This window comes from Staurois parvus, unplaced genomic scaffold (genome assembly GCF_062004578.1).
Source record: "Staurois parvus isolate SC_StPar_1 unplaced genomic scaffold, SC_StPar_1.0 ptg001627l, whole genome shotgun sequence".
NCBI lineage: Eukaryota > Metazoa > Chordata > Amphibia > Anura > Ranidae > Staurois > Staurois parvus.
The window spans coordinates 137035-162218 of NW_028319423.1; the positions used below are offsets into that span (position 1 = coordinate 137035).

The 25184-nt window shown below is 44.1% G+C and overlaps 1 protein-coding gene across 2 annotated transcripts in view; it reads right to left on the reverse strand.

Annotated features, from left to right (window-relative positions):
• Nucleotides 1-25184, reverse strand: part of KCNK10 (potassium two pore domain channel subfamily K member 10) — a 187520-nt gene that overhangs the window by 8696 nt on the left and 153640 nt on the right. For both annotated transcript variants that reach the window (XM_089663110.1, XM_089663109.1), the window contains exons 5-6: nt 16402-16588; nt 3854-3996 (exon numbers count right to left, since the gene is read on the reverse strand). In XM_089663110.1, the coding sequence (XP_089519236.1) occupies nt 3854-3996; nt 16402-16588 (330 nt within the window). The remainder of the gene's footprint in view (nt 1-3853; nt 3997-16401; nt 16589-25184) is intronic.

Genomic DNA, 25184 nt, shown 5'->3' on the forward strand with positions numbered 1-25184 from the left:
CTCTGATCTTGGTATTTGATGAGAGCCAGTAATACCCGGGGATGAAATGGTTAATATATAAAGAAAAGTATTGAGTTTCAGGGGATCGCCGGTAGCACCTCCATGTGACCTGAGCAGATGATCCTGTATAATACGATCGTATTTTTTTTTCCGTCTTAAAATCGTTACATTGTAAATCTTTAACCTGATCCTGAAATACGCGGAAATGCCTTGTATTCATATTGCCTGACTCTTTGTTATTTTGCTGGAAATTGATTACATCTTTGACTGGCTTTACCAAGAACATATGTTATCCTAGCACAAGGCGCCGCCCATATCATAGTGCCTGATAAGCACGCAGGCCGCGTTTGTATAGCTCTGTCTACCCCGGAGCTGCTGTCCACTTACTATATAGGGTATTGTGGAAACTTACTATATATATATATATATATATATATATATATATATATATATATATACTGTATGTACCCAAAGAACCCCCAGTGGGACTTTAATGCAGCAATAGGATCATACATTTACTGGAAAAGACATTTGGTTAAAAAAAAGTTTTTTAGCAACTTTATTACATACACATTTCCATTGTAATGTTATATACATGATTTCTAAAAAGAATATTGCTCTGAGAGTATTCTTACAAGAAAACTCTTAATACAAAAAAATGAAATCACACAGAAAAGAAAGAAAAAACTGACGCGTTTCCATCATTCCACATGTGTGCGTGTGTATATACTGTGTATATATATATATATATGTATTCATTTTATATATATATATATATATATATATATAATTTTTTATTTTTTTTAATCATACAGATGAAGGAACTCCCCCCTTCTAACTCACCCGTTGTCTCCGCCCCCTACCCACCTCCGAGCACCATACCTTGGTTCCACCCCTACCCACCTCCAAGCACCGTCCCTTGGTTCCACCCCCTACCCACCTCCAAGCACCATCCCTTGGTTCCACCCCCTACCCACCTCCGAGCACCATCCCTTGGTTCCACCCCCTACCCACCTCCGAGCACCGTCCCTTGGTTCCACCCCCTACCCACCTCCGAGCACCGTCCCCTGGTTCCACCCCCTACCCACCTCCGAGGACCGTCCCTTGGTTCCACCCCCTACCCACCTCCGAGCACCGTCCCTTGGTTCCACCCCCTACCCACCTCCGAGCACCGTCCCTTGGTTCCACCCCCTACCCACCTCCGAGCACCATCCCTTGGTTCCACCCCCTACCCACCTCCAGCTACCACTTCTTTTAGGGAATGCGGAGTCAAGTATCATTTTGTGGTGCTGAGTCATTTGTATATAATTTCTTAATGATAACAAGCAAATCAGTAAAATAATTCCCCTGAAGCCAGCAGCAATAGAGCCCCTCCTCCCCCCACCAACAATAATAGATTCCCCTAGCAACAATAACCCACCCCATCAACAATGGATTCCGCAACAAAATACTACCCCAGCAGCAACAGTAGATATCCCAGCTGTTAGCATTCATATACTCTCCAACAGCCAGCAACAATAGACCCCTCCCTCAGTAGTAGTAGTTCCATTCCAAAAACAATTGACCCCCCAGTATCAATAGACCTCTGCAAGAATAACAGACCACCATGAAAAAATAGATCCCCTTCAGTGACAATAGATCCCCCAGCATCAATAGACCTTTCAGCACATCCCAGCACCCCTTGCCATTACATAAATTCAGTGCTGGAGGTGCCAGAACTGTGTTCCCCCCGCGTTCCTGCTGAAAAATAGCCAATATATATATATATATATATATATATATATATATATATATATATACGGCTCAAAAAAATGAAAGGAACACTTTGAAAACCCATCAGATCTCAATGGGGAAGAATCTCCTGCTGGATCTCTATACTGACATGGACGGGGTGATGTGTGAGGAACGTAAGGACGCCCCATCGTTTGATGGAAATGAAAATGATCGACCTACAGAGGACTGAATTCAAAGACACCCCAAAAATCAAAGTGAAAAAATGATGCAGCAGGCGAGTCCATTGTGCTGAAATGTCATTGTAGCAACTCAGAATGGTCCTCAGTAGTTTGTGTGGCCCCCACGTGCTTGTATGCATGCCTGACAATGTCGGGGGAGGCTCCTAATAAGACGACGAATGGTGTCCTGGGGGATTTCCTCCCAGATCTGGACCAGGGCATCACTGAGCTCCTGGACAGTCTGAGGTGCAACCTGGTGGCGTCGGATGGACTGAAACATGACATCCCAGAGGGGTTCTATTGGATTTAGGTCAGGAGAGCATGGGGGCCATTCAATGGTATCAATTCCTTCATCCTCCAGGAACTTCCTGCATACTCTCCCCACATGAGTCCAGGCATTATCGTGTACCAGGAGGAACCCAGGACCCACTGCACCAGGAGGAACCCAGGACCACTGCACCAGGAGGAACCCAGGACCCACTGCACCAGGAGGAACCCAGGACCCCCTGCACCAGGAGGAACCCAGGACCCCCTGCACCAGGAGGAACCCAGGACCCACTGAACCAGGAGGAACCCAGGACCCACTGAACCAGGAGGAACCCAGGACCCCCTGCACCAGGAGGAACCCAGGACCCACTGCACCAGGAGGAACCCAGGACCCACTGCACCAGGAGGAACCCAGGACCCCCTGCACCAGGAGGAACCCAGGACCCACTGAACCAGGAGGTACCCAGGACCCACAACACCAGCGTAGGGTCTGACAATGGGTCCAAGGAGTTCATCTGGATATCTAATGGCAGTCAGAGTGCCATTGTCTAGCCTGTAGAGGTCTGTGCGTCCCTCCATGGATATGCCTCCCCAGACCACCACTGACCCACCACCAAAACAGTCATGCTGAACCATGTTACAGGCAGCAGAACGTTCTCCACGGCTTTTCCACCGGCCACTTTATTAGATAAACCTGTACACAAATTGCTAATCAGTCAATGACATGGCAGCAACTAAATGCATTTAGGCATCTAGACGACTTGCTGAGGTTCAAACTGAGCATCAGAATGGGGAAAAAAAGGGGATTTCAGTGACTTTGAAGGTGGCATGGTTGTTGGTGCCAGACGGGCTGGTCTGAGTTTTTCAAAAACTGCTGATCTACTGGGATTTTCATGCACAACCATCTCTAGGGTTTACAGAGAATGGTCCGAAAAATATCCAGTGAGGGGCAGTTGTGTGGATGAAAATGCCTTGTTGGTGTCAGAGGTCAGAGGAGAATGGGCAGACTGGTCTGAGATGATAGAAAGGCAACAGTTAGTCAAATAGCCGGTCGTTACAACGAAGGTATGCAGAATACCATCTCTGAACGCATAACACGTCGAAATTGAAGCAGATGGGCTACAGCAGCAGAAGACCACACCAGGTATCAAGGTGTACCTAATAAAATGGCCGGTGAGTGTACATTATTTTGTATTCCCATATGTTTATTGTGTGAGTACAAACTTTGTTTTTTACTGCTGGGGCACAGAAGGCTTTGGAGGAATTTCCCGAGCCCTGGTCTTGATATGGGTGAGGACCAATGCCCTAAAGCACGGGTGTCAAACTGGTGGCCCTCCAGCTGTTGCCAAACTACAAGTCCCATGAGGCATTGCAAGATTGACAATTACAAGCATGACGCCCAAAGGCATGATGGGACTTGTAGTTTTGCAACAGCTGGAGGGCCGCCAGTTTGACACCCCTGACCTAAAGGATACGTCTTTGGCAACCAAAAGGTGAAGCTCATTTATGGCTTCATAAGAATAGAGAAATACTTGTTGGTAGCCCGGCCATGGGTTCACTTTAAGCTGCCAGACTAAAACATGGCTGAACGTAACAAGTAGGACAGGCGATACTGGAAGTTCTGGCCGACATACCTCTTCTTTTGTCTTCTTGGATATCACACGAAGCCAGTCCCCGATCATACTCAGGACTGCGGCAAAGTACGCCAAGCCGACCAAGATCCAAAACCACACCATCGGTTTATACCACTCCCGGTACATGATGTCCGTGTTCCCTCCTGCAAGAGAAACCACACGCACCATAAAGAGGATTGTCTTGTATGTTGGATGTATCCTTCTCTATATGTACATTACATTTCTTTCAACAATATTAAAGTTTCGGGAACCCTAACAGCACGATAGTCATTTTTTTTTTCATTTTAGGGCCGGTTCACACCATAGAATCCCTTATGTATTATACATGGAGATCATATCCCCCCTTATGTATTATACATGGAGATCATATCCCCCTTATGTATTATACATGGTGATCATATCCCCCCTTATGTATTATACATGGAGATCATATCCCCCTTATGTATTATACACGGAGATCATATCCCCCTTATGTATTATACATGGAGATCATATCCCCCCTTATGTAATATACATGGAGATCATATCCCCCCTTATGTATTATACATGTTGATCATATCCCCCCTTATGTATTATACATGGAGATCATATCCCCCCTTATGTATTATACATGGTGATCATATCCCCCTTATGTATTATACATGGTGATCATATCCCCCCTGATGTATTATACATGGAGATCATATCACCCTTATGTATTATACATGGAGATCATATCCCCCCTTATGTATTATACATGGAGATCATATCCCCCCTTATGTATTATACATGGAGATCATATCCCCCCTTATGTATTATACATGGAGATCATATCCCCCCTTATGTATTATACATGGAGATCATATCCCCCCCTTATGTATTATACATGGAGATCATATCCCCCCTTATGTATTATACAGGGAGATCATATCCCCCCCTTATGTATTATACATGGAGATCATATCCCCCCCTTATGTATTATACATGGAGATCATATCCCCCCTTATGTATTATACATGGTGATCATATCCCCCCTGATGTATTATACATGGAGATCATATCACCCTTATGTATTATACATGGAGATCATATCCCCCCTTATGTATTATACATGGAGATCATATCCCCCCTTATGTATTATACATGGAGATCATATCCCCCCTTATGTATTATACATGGAGATCATATCCCCCCTTATGTATTATACATGGAGATCATATCCCCCCCTTATGTATTATACATGGAGATCATATCCCCCCCCTTATGTATTATACATGGAGATCATATCCCCCCTTAATCTCCTCTTCTCAATAGAGAATAAATTCAGTTCCTCTAACCTTTCCTCATAGCTGATCTCCTCCATGCCTCTTATCAGTTTGGTTGCCCTTCTCTGTACTTTCTCCAGTTCCCCAATGTTCTTTTTGTGAATTGGTGCCCAAAACTGAATTGCATATTCCAGATGAGTTCTTACTAATGATTTGTACTGGAGGGGGGGATAGTTACATAAATAGTATTAGTGATCAGTGATAGCATTATCACTGATCACTGTATTAGTGTCACTGGAGATGTCAGTGGCAATTAATCAGTTCCAAAACAAATTGAACAAAAAAATCTGGGTGATCAAGGATGGAATAAAAAATACCCAAATATACAACATCAAAATTTATTAACACAAAATCAAATAAAATACCCACTTTACTGGGTTTACAATCTACGTAAATCATATGTATATATACAATCAGAATTCATTTGCCACATACAGTGCCTAGAAAAAGTATTCCTCCCCCTTGGAATTTTCCACAATTTATAATTTGACAACCAAAAACGTCAAATACCAAAATGAATTTATTGGGATTTGATGTGATAGACCAACAAAAAGTGGCACATAATTGTGAATTGAAAGGAAAATGACTCCGGGAGGCTGAATACAAATGCAGCCACACTTCTCACAGATTTATTTGTAAAAACATTTTGAAAACCATTTCTCACTTTCCTTCCACTTCACAATGATGTGCCACTTTGTGTTGGTCTATCACATCCAATCCCAATAAATACATTGACGTTTTTGGTTGTAACATGGCAAAACGTGGAAAATTTCAAGGGGAATACTTTTTCAAGATGCTGAATATATTGTCAATGTGTTTTGCGGTATAGAAAACCGCTTCTTCAGGACCTCCTATCTCCATATGACACACATTATACATAAAACGGTTCTTTTTTTTTTTAAACCAGGTGATAAAAAAGGAAGAAGAAAAAGAAAAGGGAAAGAGAGCCGTCACAGGGTTCCAGGTTGTGGGGAGGCCAGTGGGAAACAACCATCAGGAGAGGGAAATTCCAAGGATTTATAAGCCCATGAAAACACTCATACACCCTCCCAACAAAAACAAGAAAGAAGGGACGCGGGAAGATTTTGTCTGAAAAGAGTCCAACCTATGCAGTTCCTCAAATAAGGTTTGTACACCATGTTGAACAACAGAACTACTAGATCATTAGGGTTTTGGCCAGCTATGGAACATTTCCTGGACTTCCCAAGTGTAACTACAAATGGGTTATAGATGCCTCTGAAATAAAAGGTAACAAGCCTCTTGCTATGATAGTCACAGCAGGTGATCAGCTAGTCCCCTCATTGCCAAGTCAGTGTAGCCTCCCCAGCGGTCTGATTATGTCCATATTTCTGTGCTCAAAGCGGTACATTTTTTTGCACGGAAATATGTATTTTTTTATTGTAGGCCTGTAATGTTTAGGAATAACTCACTGAAATCTGTCCGAACAAGAGTCTAGTAAACATCCCGGGTAGGATAAAATTTGAAACACGAAATCATAAATTATAATTTATTAAATAATCATAAAAAATAATAATATAATAATAATACATTTAATTCAATAATATAATCAAACCAAAAACACTGAAATTTGAAATGGAGCGCCAAGTTCGCACATCGCTGAGCAAAGTCGCAGAATCGTTTTCAGTGTCTGATGAGGAATTTCCCCCACCAATCATTATCACCCAATTCTGCAAGTGGTTCTGATTTACTATCGCTGTTCTCTAGCCGGTCTAAAACGGCGTCTGACCTAAAGGGACGCTTTTTGGACGCTATGGACATTTCTCAGTTTCCAGGCAGAAAGAACAGTAAAAATGCAGGCAGGGCGCCGGACAAAGCACTCGGGACAAAATGTATGTGAAATGGTTTGATACAGGAATGTTATACTATGAGATTTTAGTGTATTTAGTGAATGTCACTTTTTACATTTTCAAATTTCCCGCCAGTTCCATCCCCCGTACGCCCCGACGTCGCAGGGAACGGAACCCGGAAGACAGATGCCGGCATCGGCCGGAGGACATTGCAGGGGACACTTCAGGAGGGACATCGCGGGAGCGCAGGACAAGGTAAGTGAAGAAGAGATCCCGGAGCAACGCCACAGTATATTCCCGAGTGTAGCTCGGGGTTACCGCTTTTGGTGCTGAAACTTTACCCCAAGCTACACTTGGGAATACCGCCAGGGGGGTTAATGTCACCATCTTTTCAAACAGCCACCTGGTTCCGGCAATGCAATTAATTTGCTCCCACCCAATGTCAGTTAGTGTCAGATTGCCCGCCACTCTATCACAATCCCACTATAGGTCTCTGATCAACGCCATTAGTAGTATATGAAAAAAAAAAAAATTCCAGTATACATACAATAGTTTGTAGACACTACAACTTTCATGCAAACCAATCATTATACACTTATTGGGATTTTTCTTTTACCAAAGACATTTATGAAGAAATTTGATTTTTTTTTTATTGGATATATTTTATAACAGAAAGTAAAATATATTGTTTTTTTTTTTTTACAAAATGTTCACTCTTTGTTTATATAAATAAAAATAAACAAGCCCAGTGGTCATCAAATACCACCAAGAGAAAGCTCTGTGTGAAAAAAAAATATATATACATTTTGTGAAAAAAAAAATATATATAAATTTTGTTTGGGTACAGTGTTGCATGACTGCACAATTACCAGTTAAAGTAGCGCAGTGTTAAATAGCAAAAAAATGCCCTGGTCATATAGGGGGCAAAACATTCCAGAGCTGAAGTGGTTAAAATAATTAGATTTTGTTAATTATAACATAGTGGCATTCTTTATTGTCTTTTTATGTCTGTATGTAGTTCAGCTGCAGATGTCTCATGTAAAAACCTTTGTCTGGTTCAGACATCGAGGTCCTGATTTTTTTGCTGTCATTATATACTTTCTCAAGAATCAAGCAGCAGTTAAGAGATGAAAAAGAGGACATGAAAGAGAGGGACTTTTTTTTTTCCCTGTATGGAGGCCATCTCGAGAAATGTCTCCGGCATATTGGGGAATTATCTTTTATCGCTCACATTTAAAAGGCCCAATCCACCCAATGCTGAATCGCTCACATCACGGTTCTTCAAGTGTCTCAGAAATCTGACTATCACGATTTTCTTACAGTAGTTTCTCTGCCCCTTCTACCAGGCCACAATTACCCTCTCTTGCAGTGGACTCCGCAGTTATTTGTGCTACATTATGGAGAATCTAACAGGGAAGGGTGACACCATTCATGGGCTGCAGTATTTAGACAGAACTGTGAATTCTGATGGGGATGTCTCACTGCTAAAGTCTCCAAGATATATAACAATCCAAAATGTAAATGGCCTTACTTGTAACCATTCAAAACAGAAACAGATAATTTGGGTACAGCTTGCATGTAACCCCATCAGGGGGCTGCACATATGTCATGCTATCATTCTGCTGCCTATAGTCACTTGAAACTGATATCCGGTAACATAAAAAATCATTAACGGAATCTAAAAGCCCTAAATTCCAATCTGAACTAATGGTCAAGTGACATGCTCCTCTCTTTTGGACTGATGAGTGAGAGCCCCACACAATTACTGATGACATGAACGTTTCCCATTGGCTGGGTCTTAACAGGGACATTAGGATCCAAAGGGATCTCACAGGTCCACTGGAGGGGTTATTACAGAGCCCATTGGAAGGTTCCTCACAGGGTCCATTGGAGAGATCCTCACAAGGTTTATCATGGGTGTTCCCTAAAGTCCTGAAGATCATAGGGATCCTCACAATGTCCATAAGACGGGTCTTCACAGGGTCCATTATAGAGGTTCTTAGAGGGTCCTGAAGATTGTAGGGGTCCTCACAGGGTCCATAGGAGAGTTCCTCACATGGTCCTTTGGAGGGATCCTCATAAGGTTTATCATAAGTGTTCCCTAAAGTCCTGAAGATCATAGGGATCCTCAAAATTTCCGCACAGGGTCCATTATAGGGGTACTTACAGGGTCCTGAAGATTGTAGGGGTCCTCACAAGGTCCATCAAATTGGTCTTCACAGGGTCCATTAGAGGGGTCTTCTCAGAGTACTGAAGATCATAGAGGTCCTTAAAGGGTTCATGAGATGGGTCTTCACAGGGTCCAGTAGAGAGGTTCTTACAGAATCCTGAAGATAGTAGGAGTATTCACAAGGTTCATCAAAGTGGTTTTCACAGGTTCCATTAGCGGGGTTCTCTCAGAATCCTGAAGGTCATAAGGTTCCTCCCAGGATTCATGAGATGGCTCCTCACAGGGTCCATTGGAAGGGTTCATACAAAGTCCTATAGATTGTAGGTGTCCTTATACGATCCATCAGAGGAGGTCTGCTGATCCAGGATCCATAAGAGGGGACCTTACAGGGTTCATTGGAAGGGTCATCTCAGGGATTATTGGATGGGTCTTAACAGGGTCTTGAAGACTGTAGGGGTCCTCACAGGGTCTACCAGAAAGGTGCTCACAGAGTCCTGAAGACTTCAAGCAATAGAATCATAATGTCAAGATGCATTGTACACACTAATGGAAGAGACACCGCAGAGTGTCCCAAGATGGCTGAATCAGGTAAGTAAAAAAAAGGTGGGTCTGCACTTTTGTTATGGTGAATGAGTGGGAGTAAAGGGGGAGTTTGGGAGGAATGTAGGCTTTTATTTTGGGCCAGAAATAGGATTTCAGAGCAGGTCAGGGTAAAAGGTGGCTATACCACTAACTACAGGGGTGGGGGAACAAGATGGTTGGCCTGTGGGGGCACAAAATATTAATCTGCCTCTGCTTATAAGAATTTCATGTTCTCTGCCCTCTGCTTGGGCACTAAGCATGTCAGAAATCAGGATGAAAAACATGACTGTCACTCAACCTACAGAGGACCACACTGCTCGGCACATTCGCTGCGCCTCAGAGACTCGTAACACACTGTGTATCCTCATTCAAAGAGCATGCTGTTCACACTAATTGGAAGGAAAGTAATTAATTGAAAGCGGTTTTAATTGGGTGAGATAACAGCTAATGACTCCTACAAAGGCTGTTTTTTTCTCTTTAGATTCTTCAGGTTCTTCATGAAAAAAAGGAAAGACGTTTGCGGCGAACCCGTCGGGCGCACTTGTAGGCGATGATTTATTATCTGAAAAAGAAAAACTTTCCTTTGGGGAGAAGGAGACTTATTTTTAATAAACGTGACACCATTTATATTGCGTCATAAACAGCTGTTTTGGCTTCCTAGAATTGTCCTCTAGGCAAACCTGTCACTCTGACAAAAGATTTCCATTGACAACACTTAGAATAACTCAATCATTATGGTTAGAAGTCCTAGGAAAACAATGTATTTGCATTATATGAATGTAACTTGTACTATTATATACTCAAAAATATCTCATTCTCTAGATCAGGGGTTCATAACCTGCGGTCCATGGACCCCCTAAGTAGTCTCTGGAAGAGTTTCAGGGGGTCTGTGAGGGTCAGATAAGAAAATAACATTTACATTCACTTGCAGCCCCCCCTCCCCCTTGAATGAATCACTGGTTTCCTATTAAAAGAAATTTAAAACACTGCACCCTGCCCCTGCGTATAGAGGCCAACTACTACGCGTTTCTTGGCTCATTCTTGGCCAATGTTTGCCATTTAGGTTTGTATCATCATGAGGGTCCATAGCTTTCATCAGATTCTGAAAGGCGTCCATGACTCAAGAAAGAACCACTGCTATAGATTAACTATTGTCATCAGACTGACCATTTGGAAACTCGGGCACTGCCTGAGGGCCCGGGGTCAGTAGGGGGCCCCATAAGATGCCACTGGTACCTTTTTCATAGGCTTTTTTGAGTTTAGGCAAGGACACAGGGGCCCCATGATCCCCTATTGCCCGGGGGCCCCATGAGTTGTCAGTCCGCCCCTGATTGTCATCCAGGGTTCATAGAATCCTAGAAGTTGCTGATGGTTCCTTGAGCTGTGGCTGATGGCTCCTTCAACTGAGTGGCCATTTTCCAGAGTCATTTTCACGATTTAAATGATGCTTTTAGCTGTCCATGTGGGTGGTAATCTGACCACCATCATAGGGGGCAATATATATATGGGGCGTTTGTCCCACTGATCTCAATGACTTGGTATCAGCAAGGGTTTCTCAAGATCTAAGGCTTGTTTCACGTGGGCTTCAGCTTGTATAAGAGAAGTGTGAACAGCAAACTTTGTTGAAGCTTTTAAAGTACCATTCAACTCCAGTTTCTAAATGTTAAACACAGATCCTAATGGGGGTGCTGATTGCCACTTTAAGCAAGCTGCTAGCAGCCATCAGCAAGCTTTCAACAAGCTTCAAGTAGTTTTGAAGCATGCTAGCAGCTTTTCTAAAGTGGCAATCAGCACTCTCATTAGGATCTGTGTTGAACATTTACAAAATGGAGCTATATCATGCTTTAAAAGCTTCAACAAAACTTGCTTAATATTCTGCAAAGGCTTTGTAAATGGCAGTTGTTCAGACTGCTCTTATACAAGCTGAAGCCCATGTAAAACAGACCTTAGCTGCTACTGAGACAAAGATGAAAGCTGCCAATTTTGAAAATGCTAGCTTCTTGGCTGTCTCTAGAGTCTCTGACCTAGGGGCGGACTGACAACTCATGGTGCCCCCGGGCAATAGGGGATCATGGGGCCCGTGTCCTCGCCCACACTCAAACCACACCCAAAAAACACTATGAAAGGTACCAGTGGCATCTCATGGGGCCCCCTACTGACCCCGGGCCCTCGGGCGTTGCCCGAGCGCTCGAATGGTCAGTTCACCCCTGCTCTGACCTCAAAAAAGCATGGAGCAAGTAAAATCAGAACAGCTAATCTGCATGCTCATTCCAGGCCAGTACCTCAATAGGTATAGAAGCCAGAGGGCAAAAATCACAGCCAGGCAACTAACAGTTTCTGAAGGAGAGTCAGTCCATTTATGTTTCTCTGCTTGATAGTTTTTTTTTGTTGTTTTTTGGTGCCCTAAAATTTTACTCTGTAATTTAAACTCTAAGATTCTCATTCTATCCATGAGCAGTTTCACCAAAGGGGGGTTCCCCTTTAAATCAGTGTCAGTAAAGAAGCTGTATGAGCTCCCGGTGTAGAAGGAAGAGCATGAAAAATTCAATTAAGACACCAATAGGCAAAAAAGCAAAAACCTTTTAATGGTCCTGGAATTATTAAAGCGGCATCAATCAGCAGGCGTGGACCCTTTCAACGGTCAGATGTGATTCATGTATAATTCACGAGCAGATGAGATCACAGGAGAAGCACTGCAAGAGGGGACGTGGGGGAAGGGGGCGCAGGGGGCATTTACCAATACGAAGCAGAGTTCAACTGCTTGTTAACCCTTTCCATCACCGATGAGTGAGTGCAGAAATGGAAGACCAAGCCATTCTCTATCTCCAGGGAATGCACCAATAAAGCTCAGGACTTCCATCAACCGAGCATATACAGAACTAATTGTGATAGTAGCTTCATGCTGATCATAATTTATATAGATCTATATAGCACAGCAGGGGGAGAAAAACCGAAAACAACATCATTAAGGTCCAGGCAAAACCACACAAGGAATCAGAATTCCCATTATATGATCATTCCATATACACTATATTGCCAAAAGTATTGGCCCCGCCCTCCAAATCATTAGATTCAGGTGTTCCAATCCCCTCCATGGACACAGGTGTATACAATCAAGCCCCTAGGCATGCAGACTGCTTCTACAAACATTGGTGAAAGAATGGGTCGCTCTCAGGAGCTCAGTGACTCCAAGCGTGGTCCTGTGATAGGTGGCCACCTGTGCAATAATGACCATCTGTGACATTTCCTGGCTACTAAATATTCCACGCTCAACTGTTAGTGGGATTATAACAAAGTGGAAGCAACTGGGAACAACAGCAACTCAGCCACCAAGTGGTAGGCCACGTCACATGACAGAGTGGGGTCAGCGCATGCTGAAGTGCACAGTGCGCAGAAGTCTCCAGCTGTCTGCAGAGTCAATAGCTAAAGACCTCCAAACTTGGTGTGCCCTTCAGATGAGCACAACAACAGTGCATAGTGAGCTTCATGGAATGGGTTTCCATGGCCGAGCAGCTGCATCCAAGCCTTACATCACCAAGTGCAATGCAAAGCATCGGATGCCGTGGCGTAAAGCACGCCGCCACTGGACTCTAGAGCAGGGGAGACGTGTTCTCTGAAGTGACCAATCACGCTTCTCTGTCTGGCAATCTGAAGGACGTGTCTGGGTTTACCAGTTGTTTTTCAGGGGTTGAGCTTGGCCCCCTAGTTCCAGTGAAGGGAACTCTTAAGGCATCAGCATACCAAGACATTTTGGACAATTTCATGCTCCCAACTTTGTGGGAAGAGTTTGAGGATGGCCCCTTCCTGTTCCAACATGACTGCCCACCAGTGCACAAAGCAAGGTCCATAAAGACATGGAGGAGCCAGTTTGGGGTGGAGGAACTTGACTGTCCTGCACAGAGTCCTGACCTCAACCCCATAGAGCACCTTTGGGATGAATTAGAGCGGAGACTGCTAGCCAGGCCTCCTCCCCCGACATCAGTGCCTGACCTGACAAATGTGCTTCTGGAAGAATGGTCCAACCTTCCCATAGACACCCTCCTAAACCTTGTGGACGGCCTTCCCAGAAGAGTTGGAGCTGTTATAGCTGCAATGGATGGGGCCAACTCAATATTGAACCCTACGGACTAAGACTGGGAGGCCATTAAAGCTCATGTACGTGGAAAGACAGGAGGTCCAATACTTTTGGCAATATAGTGTATTTAGCATTAACGGTCATGGCAGCTTCTTCATGCTGATGATGGTCTATATAGATCTATATAGCGCAGCTTGGAGAAAAAAAATTGCAAAACAACATCACAAAGGCGCCACCAAAAACAACATGAAGGATCGGTAGAGCTCAGAATTCCCATCACCTGTGCGTTCCGTATACAGCACTAATGGTGATAGCAGCTTCATGTTGATGATGGTTTATATAGATCTCTATAGTGCAACAGAGAGAGAAAAACTGAAAATAACATCATAAAGGCTTATCCAAAACCACATGGAGGATCAGCTCAGAATTCCCACTGTCTGAGTCTTCCATATACAGAGCTAATTGTGATAGCAACTGCATGCTGATAATGTTCTATATAGATTTATTTAACGCAACAGGAAGAAAATATGAAAGAAACAACACAAAAGATCTGCCAAAACCACATGGGGGATCAGAGGAGCTCAGAATTCCCATCACCTGAGTGTCCAATGTAGAGCATTAATGGTGATTGCAGCTTCATGCTGACGATGGTCTATATACTGTAGATCTACACTAAATGGCCACTTTATTAGGTCCATCTTGCTAGTACCGGGTTGGACCCCCTTTTGCCTTCAGAACTGCCTTGATTCGTCATGGCATAGATTCACCAAGGTGTTGGAAACATTCCTTAGAGATATTGGTCCATATTGACATGAGTTACTGTTGCCTTTCTATGATCTCAAACCAGTCTGCCCATTCTCCTCTGACCTCTGACATCAACAAGACATTTTCCTCCACACAACTGCCGCTCACTGGATATTTTCTCTTTTTTGGACCATTCTCTGTAAACCCTAGAGATGGTTCTGCGTGAAAATCCCAGCAGATCATCAGTTTTTGAAATACTCAAACCATCCAGTCTGACGCCAACAACCATACCGCGTTCAAAGTCACTTGCTTCCCCATTCTGATGCTTGGTTTGAACTTCAGCAAGTCGTCTTCGCCACATCTAGATGCCTTTGAGTTGTGATTGGCTGATTAGCAGTTTGTGTTGCCAAGCAATTCAACAGGTGGACCTAATAAAGTGGCCGGTGAGTGTAGATCTATATAGAGAAAAACTAAAAACAACATCATAAAAGCCCCGGCAAAACCACACAAGGAGAATGTGGCAGACCCAACCAGGACGGGGGCTTTTGGAGGGGAATGCAGGCTAGCTTCTTGCCTACTGACTATGGGCCCTGATGTTTGAGGGGCTCTATTCTTTGGTGTGTGCCCGGGGCGACCTTTGGAGTAATTTTACTTTCGATTCAAGTCCATGTCTCCCCACAACACAGAGACTCTAAGTACTGGAGTGCCCAGATAACGATGTGAGGCCTAGACTCAGAGACTCGAAGCAGAAGATTATAATTGGCTCAAAACAACCTGATGCTGGGGTCTCCTGCTATTATGTGTAATGTGTTATAGTGTGTCCCTGTGTGTGCCTATCCTGTCTAGGTGTGGAGTGTCTCCCATTGTGTCATTTCCCCATTGTGTGCCTCCTAGGTGTGAATTCCCATTGGCAATACAGTAACCCATTGTTTCCATCTGGATGGGATTAGTCTTGTGTCAACCTTACCTCCTTACCTAATCCTTGTGGGATGATTATCCCAATGTGTAATATTTGTTTTTATTGTTCATGTGGGGACTACCCCTATTTGTGAAGCAGCTAAAAACCTGTATTTCTTTGGTTATTCCTTTGGTTTCTACCTCAACATCTTGTGTGCATACAATACTTGCGGTAAAGGCCTTGTATTAGCTCTCTGTCTTTTGGAAGGGTTTGGAGGGCTGGAGGCCTGTTTGGTGGAGGTGCCAGGCGGTCCGGCAGAGAAAATATCCACAACGGTTTGAATTGAAAAGTAAAAAAAAGAAGCAACGCATTTCAAGAAAATGGTTAGATACACACAAGTAGCATACATGCAAATTAGAACTCTTTTATTCATTTATTTTATTTCAGGGACTTATATAGCGCTGTCAGTTTACGCAGTGCTGTACATATATATTGTACATTCACATCAGTCCCTAACCCTCAACTCTTCAGGAGCATTTGCTGATATGACCATTTAGGCTCCCACACTTGTGCAACTTGTCATGCGACCTTGTGAGTTTCCAATGGCCCCCCCTTTCGGATCTGTGCGATCTATAGTCGCAGTGGTTTTGAAAAGGTTCCCGCACTACTTAGTGCCAGAGAGTGTAAAGTTGGTTCAAGGTCACACGCAAAGTTGCATCGAAGTCGCACGGGAAAATCACCCAACTTTGGAGACGCACAAGTGTGAATGGACCCTAAATGGCAGTTGTTGGAGTATCCCGTGACTCTAGGCGGCAGTTGCCAATAAATTTGACCAATCCCATTTTTTTTTTTACAGAACTGAAAAAGAGTAATTTTCTTTAAGTGTCCTCCAAATGTTTGGTTGAGCCTATATACACATATATATAGCAGATCTATAATACACTGCATGGTGACAAACTTCCCTCACCTGCCACATAGTCCCCAAATCCGACCGTCGTGAGCGTCACCACCACGAAGTAGATGGACTCCAGCTCCGTCCAGCCCTCGATCTGTTTGAAGATGACTGCGGGGATGGTCACAAACACCAGACACCCGGCCACGATGAACAAGATGGTGGAGATGACCCGGATCTTGGTCTGACTCACCTGCTTTTTCTAGATCAAAGAGAATGAAAAAGAGTGAGCTAAAGAGGAACTTTACTCCTAACAGTTTAATAACAATTAACGCTCTTTAACAAAATAATATACATTCTACATTAATATTTATGTGACTGAAATGAGTGTGTGCTGTAAATTGTCTCCATCATTGCTCCTGTTTCTGCTTTCTGGAGGCTCCCAATGATTCATGGCTAGGACCTGTTGATCGGTTGTGCCCAATCACAGCCCAGAGCTCTGTGTTGACAATCAACTCAGGGCTCTGTGCAGAGGGAACAACCTCTCTGTTTCTTATACCTGCAAAGCAGGAATAAGAAACAAATAATTATATTAGTAAAGCAGCACACATTACGCATTGATAGGCACACATTTGACCCTTTGATTGCCCCTAGATGTTAACCTCTTCTCAGCCAGTGTCATTAGTACAGTGACAGTGTATAGTATCACTACCCACCTTTCGAGCACCGTCCTTTCGTTCCACCTCCTACCCAACTCCCAGAACCGCCCGCTTTTAGAGAAGACAGAACTAAGTATCAGTTTGTGCTGTTAAAGTGTTACTAAACCCCAGACCCCGCATTCACTATATCCGCTCTCCCCGGACCCTGCATTCACTATATCCAGTCTCCCCGGACCCCGCATTCACTATATCCGCTCTCCCCGGACCCCGCATTCACTATATCCAGTCTCCCCGGACCCCGCATTCACTATATCCGCTCTCCCCGGACCCCGCATTCACTATATCCGCTCTCCCCAGGACCCTGCATTCACTATATCCACTCTCCCCGGACTCTGCATTCACTATATCCGCTCTTCGCTGCACCCTGCATTCACTATATCCGCTCTCCCCGGACCCTGCATTCACTATATCCGGTCTCCCCGGACCCCGCATTCACTATATCCGCTCTCCCTGGACCCCGCATTCACTATATCCGCTCTCCCCGGACCTCGCATTCACTATATCCGGTCTCCCCGGACCCTGCATTCACTATATCCGCTCTCCCCAGACCCCGCATTCACTATATCCGGTCTCCCCGGACCCTGCATTCACTATATCTGCTCTCCCCGGACCCTGCATTCACTATATCCGGTCTCCCCAGGACCCTACATTCACTATATCCGATCTCCTCGGACCCCGCATTCACTATATCCACTCTCCCCGGACCCTGCATTCACTATATCCGATCTCCCCGGACCCCGCATTCACTATATCCGCTCTCCCCGGACCCCGCATTCACTATATCCGGTCTCCCTGGACCCCGCATTCACTATATCTGCTCTCCCCGGACCCCGCATTCACTATATATGGTCTCCCCGGACCCCGTATTCACTATATCTGGTCTCCCTGGACCGCACATTCACTGTATCCGCTCTCCCCGGACCCACTATATGTGGTCTCTCTGGACCCAGCATTTACTATATCTGGTCTCCCCGGACCCTGCATTCACTATATCCGCTCTCCCTGGACCCCTCATTCACTATATCCGGTCTCCCCAGACCCTACATTCATTATATCTGGTCTCCCCGGACCCCGCATTCGCTATATCTGGTCTCCCTGGACCCTGCATTCACTATATCCGCTCTCCCCAGGCCCTGCATTCACTATATCTGGTCTCCCTGGACCCTGCATTCACTATATCTGGTCTCCCCGGACCCTGCATTCACTATATCTGCTCTCCCCGGACCCCGCATTCACTATATCTGGTCTCCCCGGACCCTGCATTCACTATATCTGGTCTCCCCGGACCCTGCATTCACTATATCTGGTCTCCCCGGACCCTGCATTCACTATATCTGCTCTCCCCGGACCCCGCATTCACTATATCTGGTCTCCTCGGACCCTGCATTCACTATATCTGGTCTCCCCGGACCCTGCATTCACTATATCTGATCTTCCCGGACCCTGCATTCACTATATCTGTTTTCCCACAGTACACACAACATGGAAATGCAATTATTTTAGTAAATATAAACTGCTAAATACTTTTTCTCATCAGCAGTATATAGCAGTCTTGTAACTTCTATCAGTGTCCAGCAGAGCACTGGTTACAGCTTGTAGGAGGAGTGTGCTCTAGGAGGATGCAGAACCCATCTATCTGGATAGCGCTGATTGGCCCTGTGCTGATCACATGCACTTTCCCAAGTAAAAAAAAAAACCCTCTCTAGCAATACACACTAAACTGAGCATGTGCAGAGTGACTCCACACCATATGTCTTATAAGGAGATAAGAGAGGGGCACTGGAAAAAGAGGAGGATCAGAGAAGACAGGATCAAACAGCCTTTCTATACAATGGGGAGCATTAACCCCTTAGGTTTCTTAGTGAGTATAACAAGCATGCTTTCCTGCATCTACAGACTGATTGTACTGTTGTGGGTTTAGTAACACTTTCAGTAATTTGCATTTAATTTGTTAATGTTAACAAGTAAATCAGTCACATAGATCCCCTGCAGCCTGCAACAAAAGCCCCCCCTCCACTCCCCAGCAACAACTGATCCCCCACCAACAACAATAGATTGCCCCAGCAACAACAGACCCCCTGCAACAAGACACCCCCAAAGAACAATCACAGTATATCTGCTATATGGCGGGGGGTAAGTGAGTAACCAAAGTGTAACTGCTGAGTCCTCATCATCATCATGGACCTGTCAGTAGCTTTACAAATCTGCATGAATACATTCCTGACAAGTCACAATATACAGGAACAGGATTGTCTGGTAAGATAAGCTCCACCTTTTGTCTAGGCTGAGAGCGCCCCCCCCTCCTGAACCATACCAAGCCACATGCCCTCAACATGGGGGGTTCTTTGAGGCTCTTCCCCACAACCCTGGTCAATGGCTGTGAGGGTCTGCAGGCGGGGGGCTTATTGGAATCTGGAAGCCCCAGATGCTGCCCCGCCCGAATATGGGGTACATGGTACCGCTACCCATTCACAAAAAAAAAAAAGAGTAAAAAATGACAGGAGACAGTCTTTGACAAGTCCCTTATTAACCCCCCCCTGGCGGTATTCCCGAGTGCAGCTCGGGGTAAAGTTTCAGCACCACAAGCGGTAACCCCCCCGAGCTACAAATGGAAAAACAAAAAGAGGGCGCACCGACCTAGTGCAGTATTGTTTAACAGTGGACGGCACAGTGGCTTAATGGTTAGCATGTCTGCCTTGCAGTAAATGGGTCATGGGTTCGATTCCCGATCATGGCACCTCCTGCGTGGAGTTTGCATGTTCTCCCTGTGCCTGCATGGGTTTCCTCCCACACTCCAAAGACAGTTTTGGTAGGTGAATTGGCTCCTGTCCAAATTGTCCCTAGTATGTGTATGTATGAATGCGAGTTAGGGACCTTAGATTGTACGCCCCTTGAGGGTTAGGGACCTTAGATTGTACACCCCTTGAGGGTTAGGGCCCTTATATTGTATGTCCTTGAGGGTTAGGGACCTTAGATTGTACGCCCCTTGAGGGTTAGGGACCTTAGATTGTACGCCCCTTGAGGGTTAGGGACCTTAGATTGTACACCCCTTGAGGGTTAGGGACCTTAGATTGTACGCCCCTTGAGGGTTAGGGACCTTAGTTTGTACACCCCTTGAGGCTTAGGGGCCTTAGATTGTACGCCCCTTGAGGGTTAGGGACCTTAGATTGTACACCCCTTGAGGGTCAGGGACTGATGTGAATGTTCAATATATATGTAAAGCGCAGCGTAAATTGACGGCGCTATATAAGTACCTGAAATAAATAAATAAAAGTATTTATTGAGAGAAAAAAGTAAGTTTCATACTCACAACAGACATAAAAAACACAGGCATGTCACACTGAACAAGATGTTCAATCCAAACAGCATCTGAGTCCATGGAACCCTGGATGACCAACTCTCTAACGCGTTTCGAGGACTCAGCCTCTTCCTCAGAGCCCTATCCTGCGGCGTTGCTCCGGGATCCCTTCAGCACTTACCTTGTCCTTCGCTCCTGCGATGTGTCCCCTGTAATGTCCTCCGGCTGATGCCGGTATCTGTCTTCCGGGTTCCGTTCCCTTCGACGTCGGGACGTACGGGGGACGGAACTGGCGGGAAATTTAAAAATGTCAAAAAGTGACATTCACTAAAATCACTAAAATCACATAGTATAACATTCCTGTATCAAACCATTTCACATACATTTTGTCCCGAGTGCTTTGTCCGGCGCCCTGCCTGCATTTTGACTGTTCTTTCTGCCTGGAAACTGAGAAACGTCCATGGCGTCCAAAAAGCGTCCCTTTAGGTCAAAAGCGGTTTTAGACCGGCTAGAGAACAGCGATAGTAAATCAGAACCACTTGCAGAATTGAGTGATAATGATTCGTGGGGGAAATTCCTCATCAGACACTGAAAACGATTCTGCGACTTTGCTCAGCGATGTGCGAAATGTCATGGAAATTTTGTATTGTTGGTTGAACTTTAAAGGTGTCATATATGAGTGTTATTCATATGTCTCTCGTGTGGCTTAATTAAAGCTCTGAAGGCTGCAATTGGGCCATGCGCATGTACAATGTATGTATTACAGTACTCAGCTCGGTAACGGATGAGATGGCGGATCTGCGCTTATAGACCGGCGTGTATGCCACCACGGCATTCGATGCAAATGCCGCCGGCGGTAGGCCGCGGGCCTGTAGCCACATATCAGCAGCATAGTACCACATGGACTTCGTATGGCCAGGCGCCAGGCAGTGTGAACTCCGTGTGTAGGCTCATGTAGATCTTACAAACCACTACCGACCTGAACTGTATCTGGATGGATGTGTTTTAATAAAGATCGTATCGGGCCCATTCAGATACAGACTGACACTGTTTAATCTAAGGGATGCTTGTACAGGGAATGGACATACTAGTAGGAGCTGATAGGATGGGAAGTTTGCTCTCCACCGAGAGCTCATGGGGGAGGGGAGGACTGGTTCAAGTGGCTTCCAGTATAGATAAGAGGAAATGCTACACTCCAAACAGGATGTTCATTCTCATGTATGGACATCCCTATGCATTGTTCTGTGGGAGGGGATTGACCTGACCCTCGTGTGTGGGGGCGTGTGTGTGCGTGTAATAAAACCGGAGGCTGGGATTGGAGGCAGTCTCTATGTGAATTCCAACAGCAACCTGAGAGTGTCGCCTGATCATTCCTGGGTAACGGGAGCTCCATTTCCCCACATCTCAACAGAGCTAAACCAGTTGGAGGCGCAGGAATCGTGGAGCTAAGCTGCAGTCACGGTAAGCGAAGTTCGCACAGCTTTATGGGGGATTTCTGCGCATCCAACTGCGAGTACTCACGGCAAGGAGAAATTTGTTCAAAGCGAGTTTCCAAGACAGAACTTGGCGCTATATTTCACATTTCAGTGTTTTTTTGTTTGATTATATTATTGAATTAAATTTATTATTATTGTATTATTATTTTTTATGATTTTTTATTAAATTATAATTTATGATTTTGTGTTTCATACTTTATCCTACCCGGGATGTTTACTAGACTCTTGTTCGGACAGATTTCAGTGAGTTATTCCTAAAAATTACAGCCCTACAATAAAAAAAACAATATATTTCCATGCAAAAAAATGTACCGCTTTGAGCACAGAAATATGGATATAATCAGACCACTAGGGAGGCTACACAAAAAAAAATGTCCCTTGAAGTAGATTCAACGTTAATCACGATGACCACCGACCCGAAAAAAAAAATCCTCCACACTTGATACTGGCTCCCGGCCATCTGACAGATGACAGTTCTTGAATACTGTGATGATGCTGTGACATCATCACGCGCTGTGATCAGCCAAAGCATTGCACCTGACCTGTGGTCTGGTGCATTGCTTTTGCCAATCACTATGCACGGTCAGGGCGCAGTGCATTGTGGGGTGCGGTGGGTGAACAGCCCACCGAATGCCCTTACCATCCGTGTGTTTGGCGAGCCCATGTTTGACTCGAACATAAAGCCCACCACTAGTTTTCTGTAGTGGGTAGAGCCTGCTAGGACCCCTCCCACAGGCTGTAAAAGTGATGATGTCACTTCTGCTTTTACAAGGTAATATCTGGGTTTGCAAAAACATATTTGGATCACACAACTGGATTATTATCCTGGCTGTTGAATATATTTAATAAAAAATAAATAAAAATGTGTCCCCCGAGTTCATCTTTAAATTCTAGAGAACCCATTATAAAAGACCCGCCCCACCGCTTTTCACTTCCCCATTCTGCTGTTTTATGACACAATTTCCACCCACGATCTTTCATCGAAATTTCTGGAAAGAAAAAAAAAATTTCACTTGCAGGAAATATGCAAATGAGCTTGTATGGCAATGAAGGAAAAAAAGAAAAAAGCGATTGGATATCAAGAAAGGTTGTACGTTGTGACATCATTTACCATTCTCAATGGAAGGCCTTCAGGGAGCGCTTAGGAGACCCCCAGAGGAAAAATAAAGATTGTCTCTTCGCCATGGCTTAGTAAATAGCTTGAACCTTGTTTAATCCCCCAAAACGAAAGCCGGAGATTGTGCCGACCGTTCCGTCCAATCAGACGCATCGCAGTGTGTCTAATCCTATTACTGTTACCATGGTGACCACACAAGGGCTTTCCTGCGCTTTTGTATTCAAGAGGCGTCAAGATGGCAGCCGGGCCGCTCGTGTTTGTATGGAGGGGGAATCCCAGCTGTATCGATTGGCCTTTCTATCAAATACCAACACTAAATCCAAGAATACACAATGTATCGAAAAAATGTACACAGATATACAATGTATCCAAACAATGTACACAGATATACAATGTATCCAAACAACGTACACAGACATACAATGTATCCAAACAATGTACACAGATATACAATGTATCCAGACAACGTACACAGATATACAATGTATCCAAACAACGTACACAGATATACAATGTATCCAAACAACGTACACAGATATACAATGTATCCGGACAACGTACACAGATATACAATGTGTCCGGACAACGTACACAGATATACAATGTATCCAAACAACGAACACAGACATACAATGTATCCGGACAACGTACACAGATATACAATGTATCCAAACAACGTACACAGATATACAATGTATCCAGACAACGTACACAGATATACAATGTATCCGGACAACGTACACAGATATACAATGTATCCAGACAACGTACACAGATATACAATGTATCCAGACAACGTACACAGACATACAATGTATCCGGACAACGTACACAGATATACAATGTATCCAGACAACGTACACAGATATACAATGTATCCAGACAACGTACACAGACATACAATGTATCCAAACAACGTACACAGACATACAATGTATCCGGACAACGTACACAGATATACAATGTATCCAAACAACGTACACAGATATACAATGTATCCAAACAACGTACACAGATATACAATGTATCCGGACAACGTACACAGATATACAATGTATCCGGACAACGTACACAGATATACAATGTATCCAAACAACGTACACAGATATACAATGTATCCAAACAACGTACACAGATATACAATGTATCCAAACAACGTACACAGATATACAATGTATCCAAACAACGTACACAGATATACAATGTATCCGGACAACGTACACAGATATACAATGTATCCGGACAACGTACACAGACATACAATGTATCGAAAAAATGTACACAGATATACAATGTATTCAAACAATGTACACAGATATACAATGTATCCGGACAACGTACACAGATATACAATGTATCCGGACAACGTACACAGACATACAATGTATCGAAAAAATGTACACAGATATACAATGTATTCAAACAACGTACACAGACATACAATGTATCCAAACAACGTACACAGAGATACAATGTATGCGGACAACGTACACAGACATACAATGTATCCAAACAACGTACACAGAGATACAATGTATCCAAACAACGTACACAGACATACAATGTATCCGGACAACGTACACAGATATACAATGTATCCGGCCAACGTACACAGATATACAATGTATCGAAAAAATGTACACAGATATACAATGTATCCAGACAACGTACACAGACATACAATGTATCCAAACAACGTACACAGATATACAATGTATCAAAAAAATGTACACAGATATACAATGTATCCAAACAATGTACACAGATATACAATGTATCCAAACAACGTACACAGACATACAATGTATCCGGACAACGTACACAGATATACAATGTATCCGGACAACGTACACAGATATACAATGTATCGAAAAATGTACACAGATATACAATGTATCCAGACAACGTACACAGACATACAATGTATCCAAACAACGTACACAGAGATACAATGTATCCAGACAACATACACAGATATACAATGTATCCAGACAACGTACACAGACATACAATGTATCCAAACAACGTACACAGAGATACAATGTATCAAAAAATGTACACAGATATACAATGTATCCAAACAATGTACACAGATATACAATGTATCCAAACAACGTACACAGACATACAATGTATCCGGACAACGTACACAGAGATACAATGTATCCGGACAACGTACACAGATATACAATGTATCGAAAAAATGTACACAGATATACAATGTATCC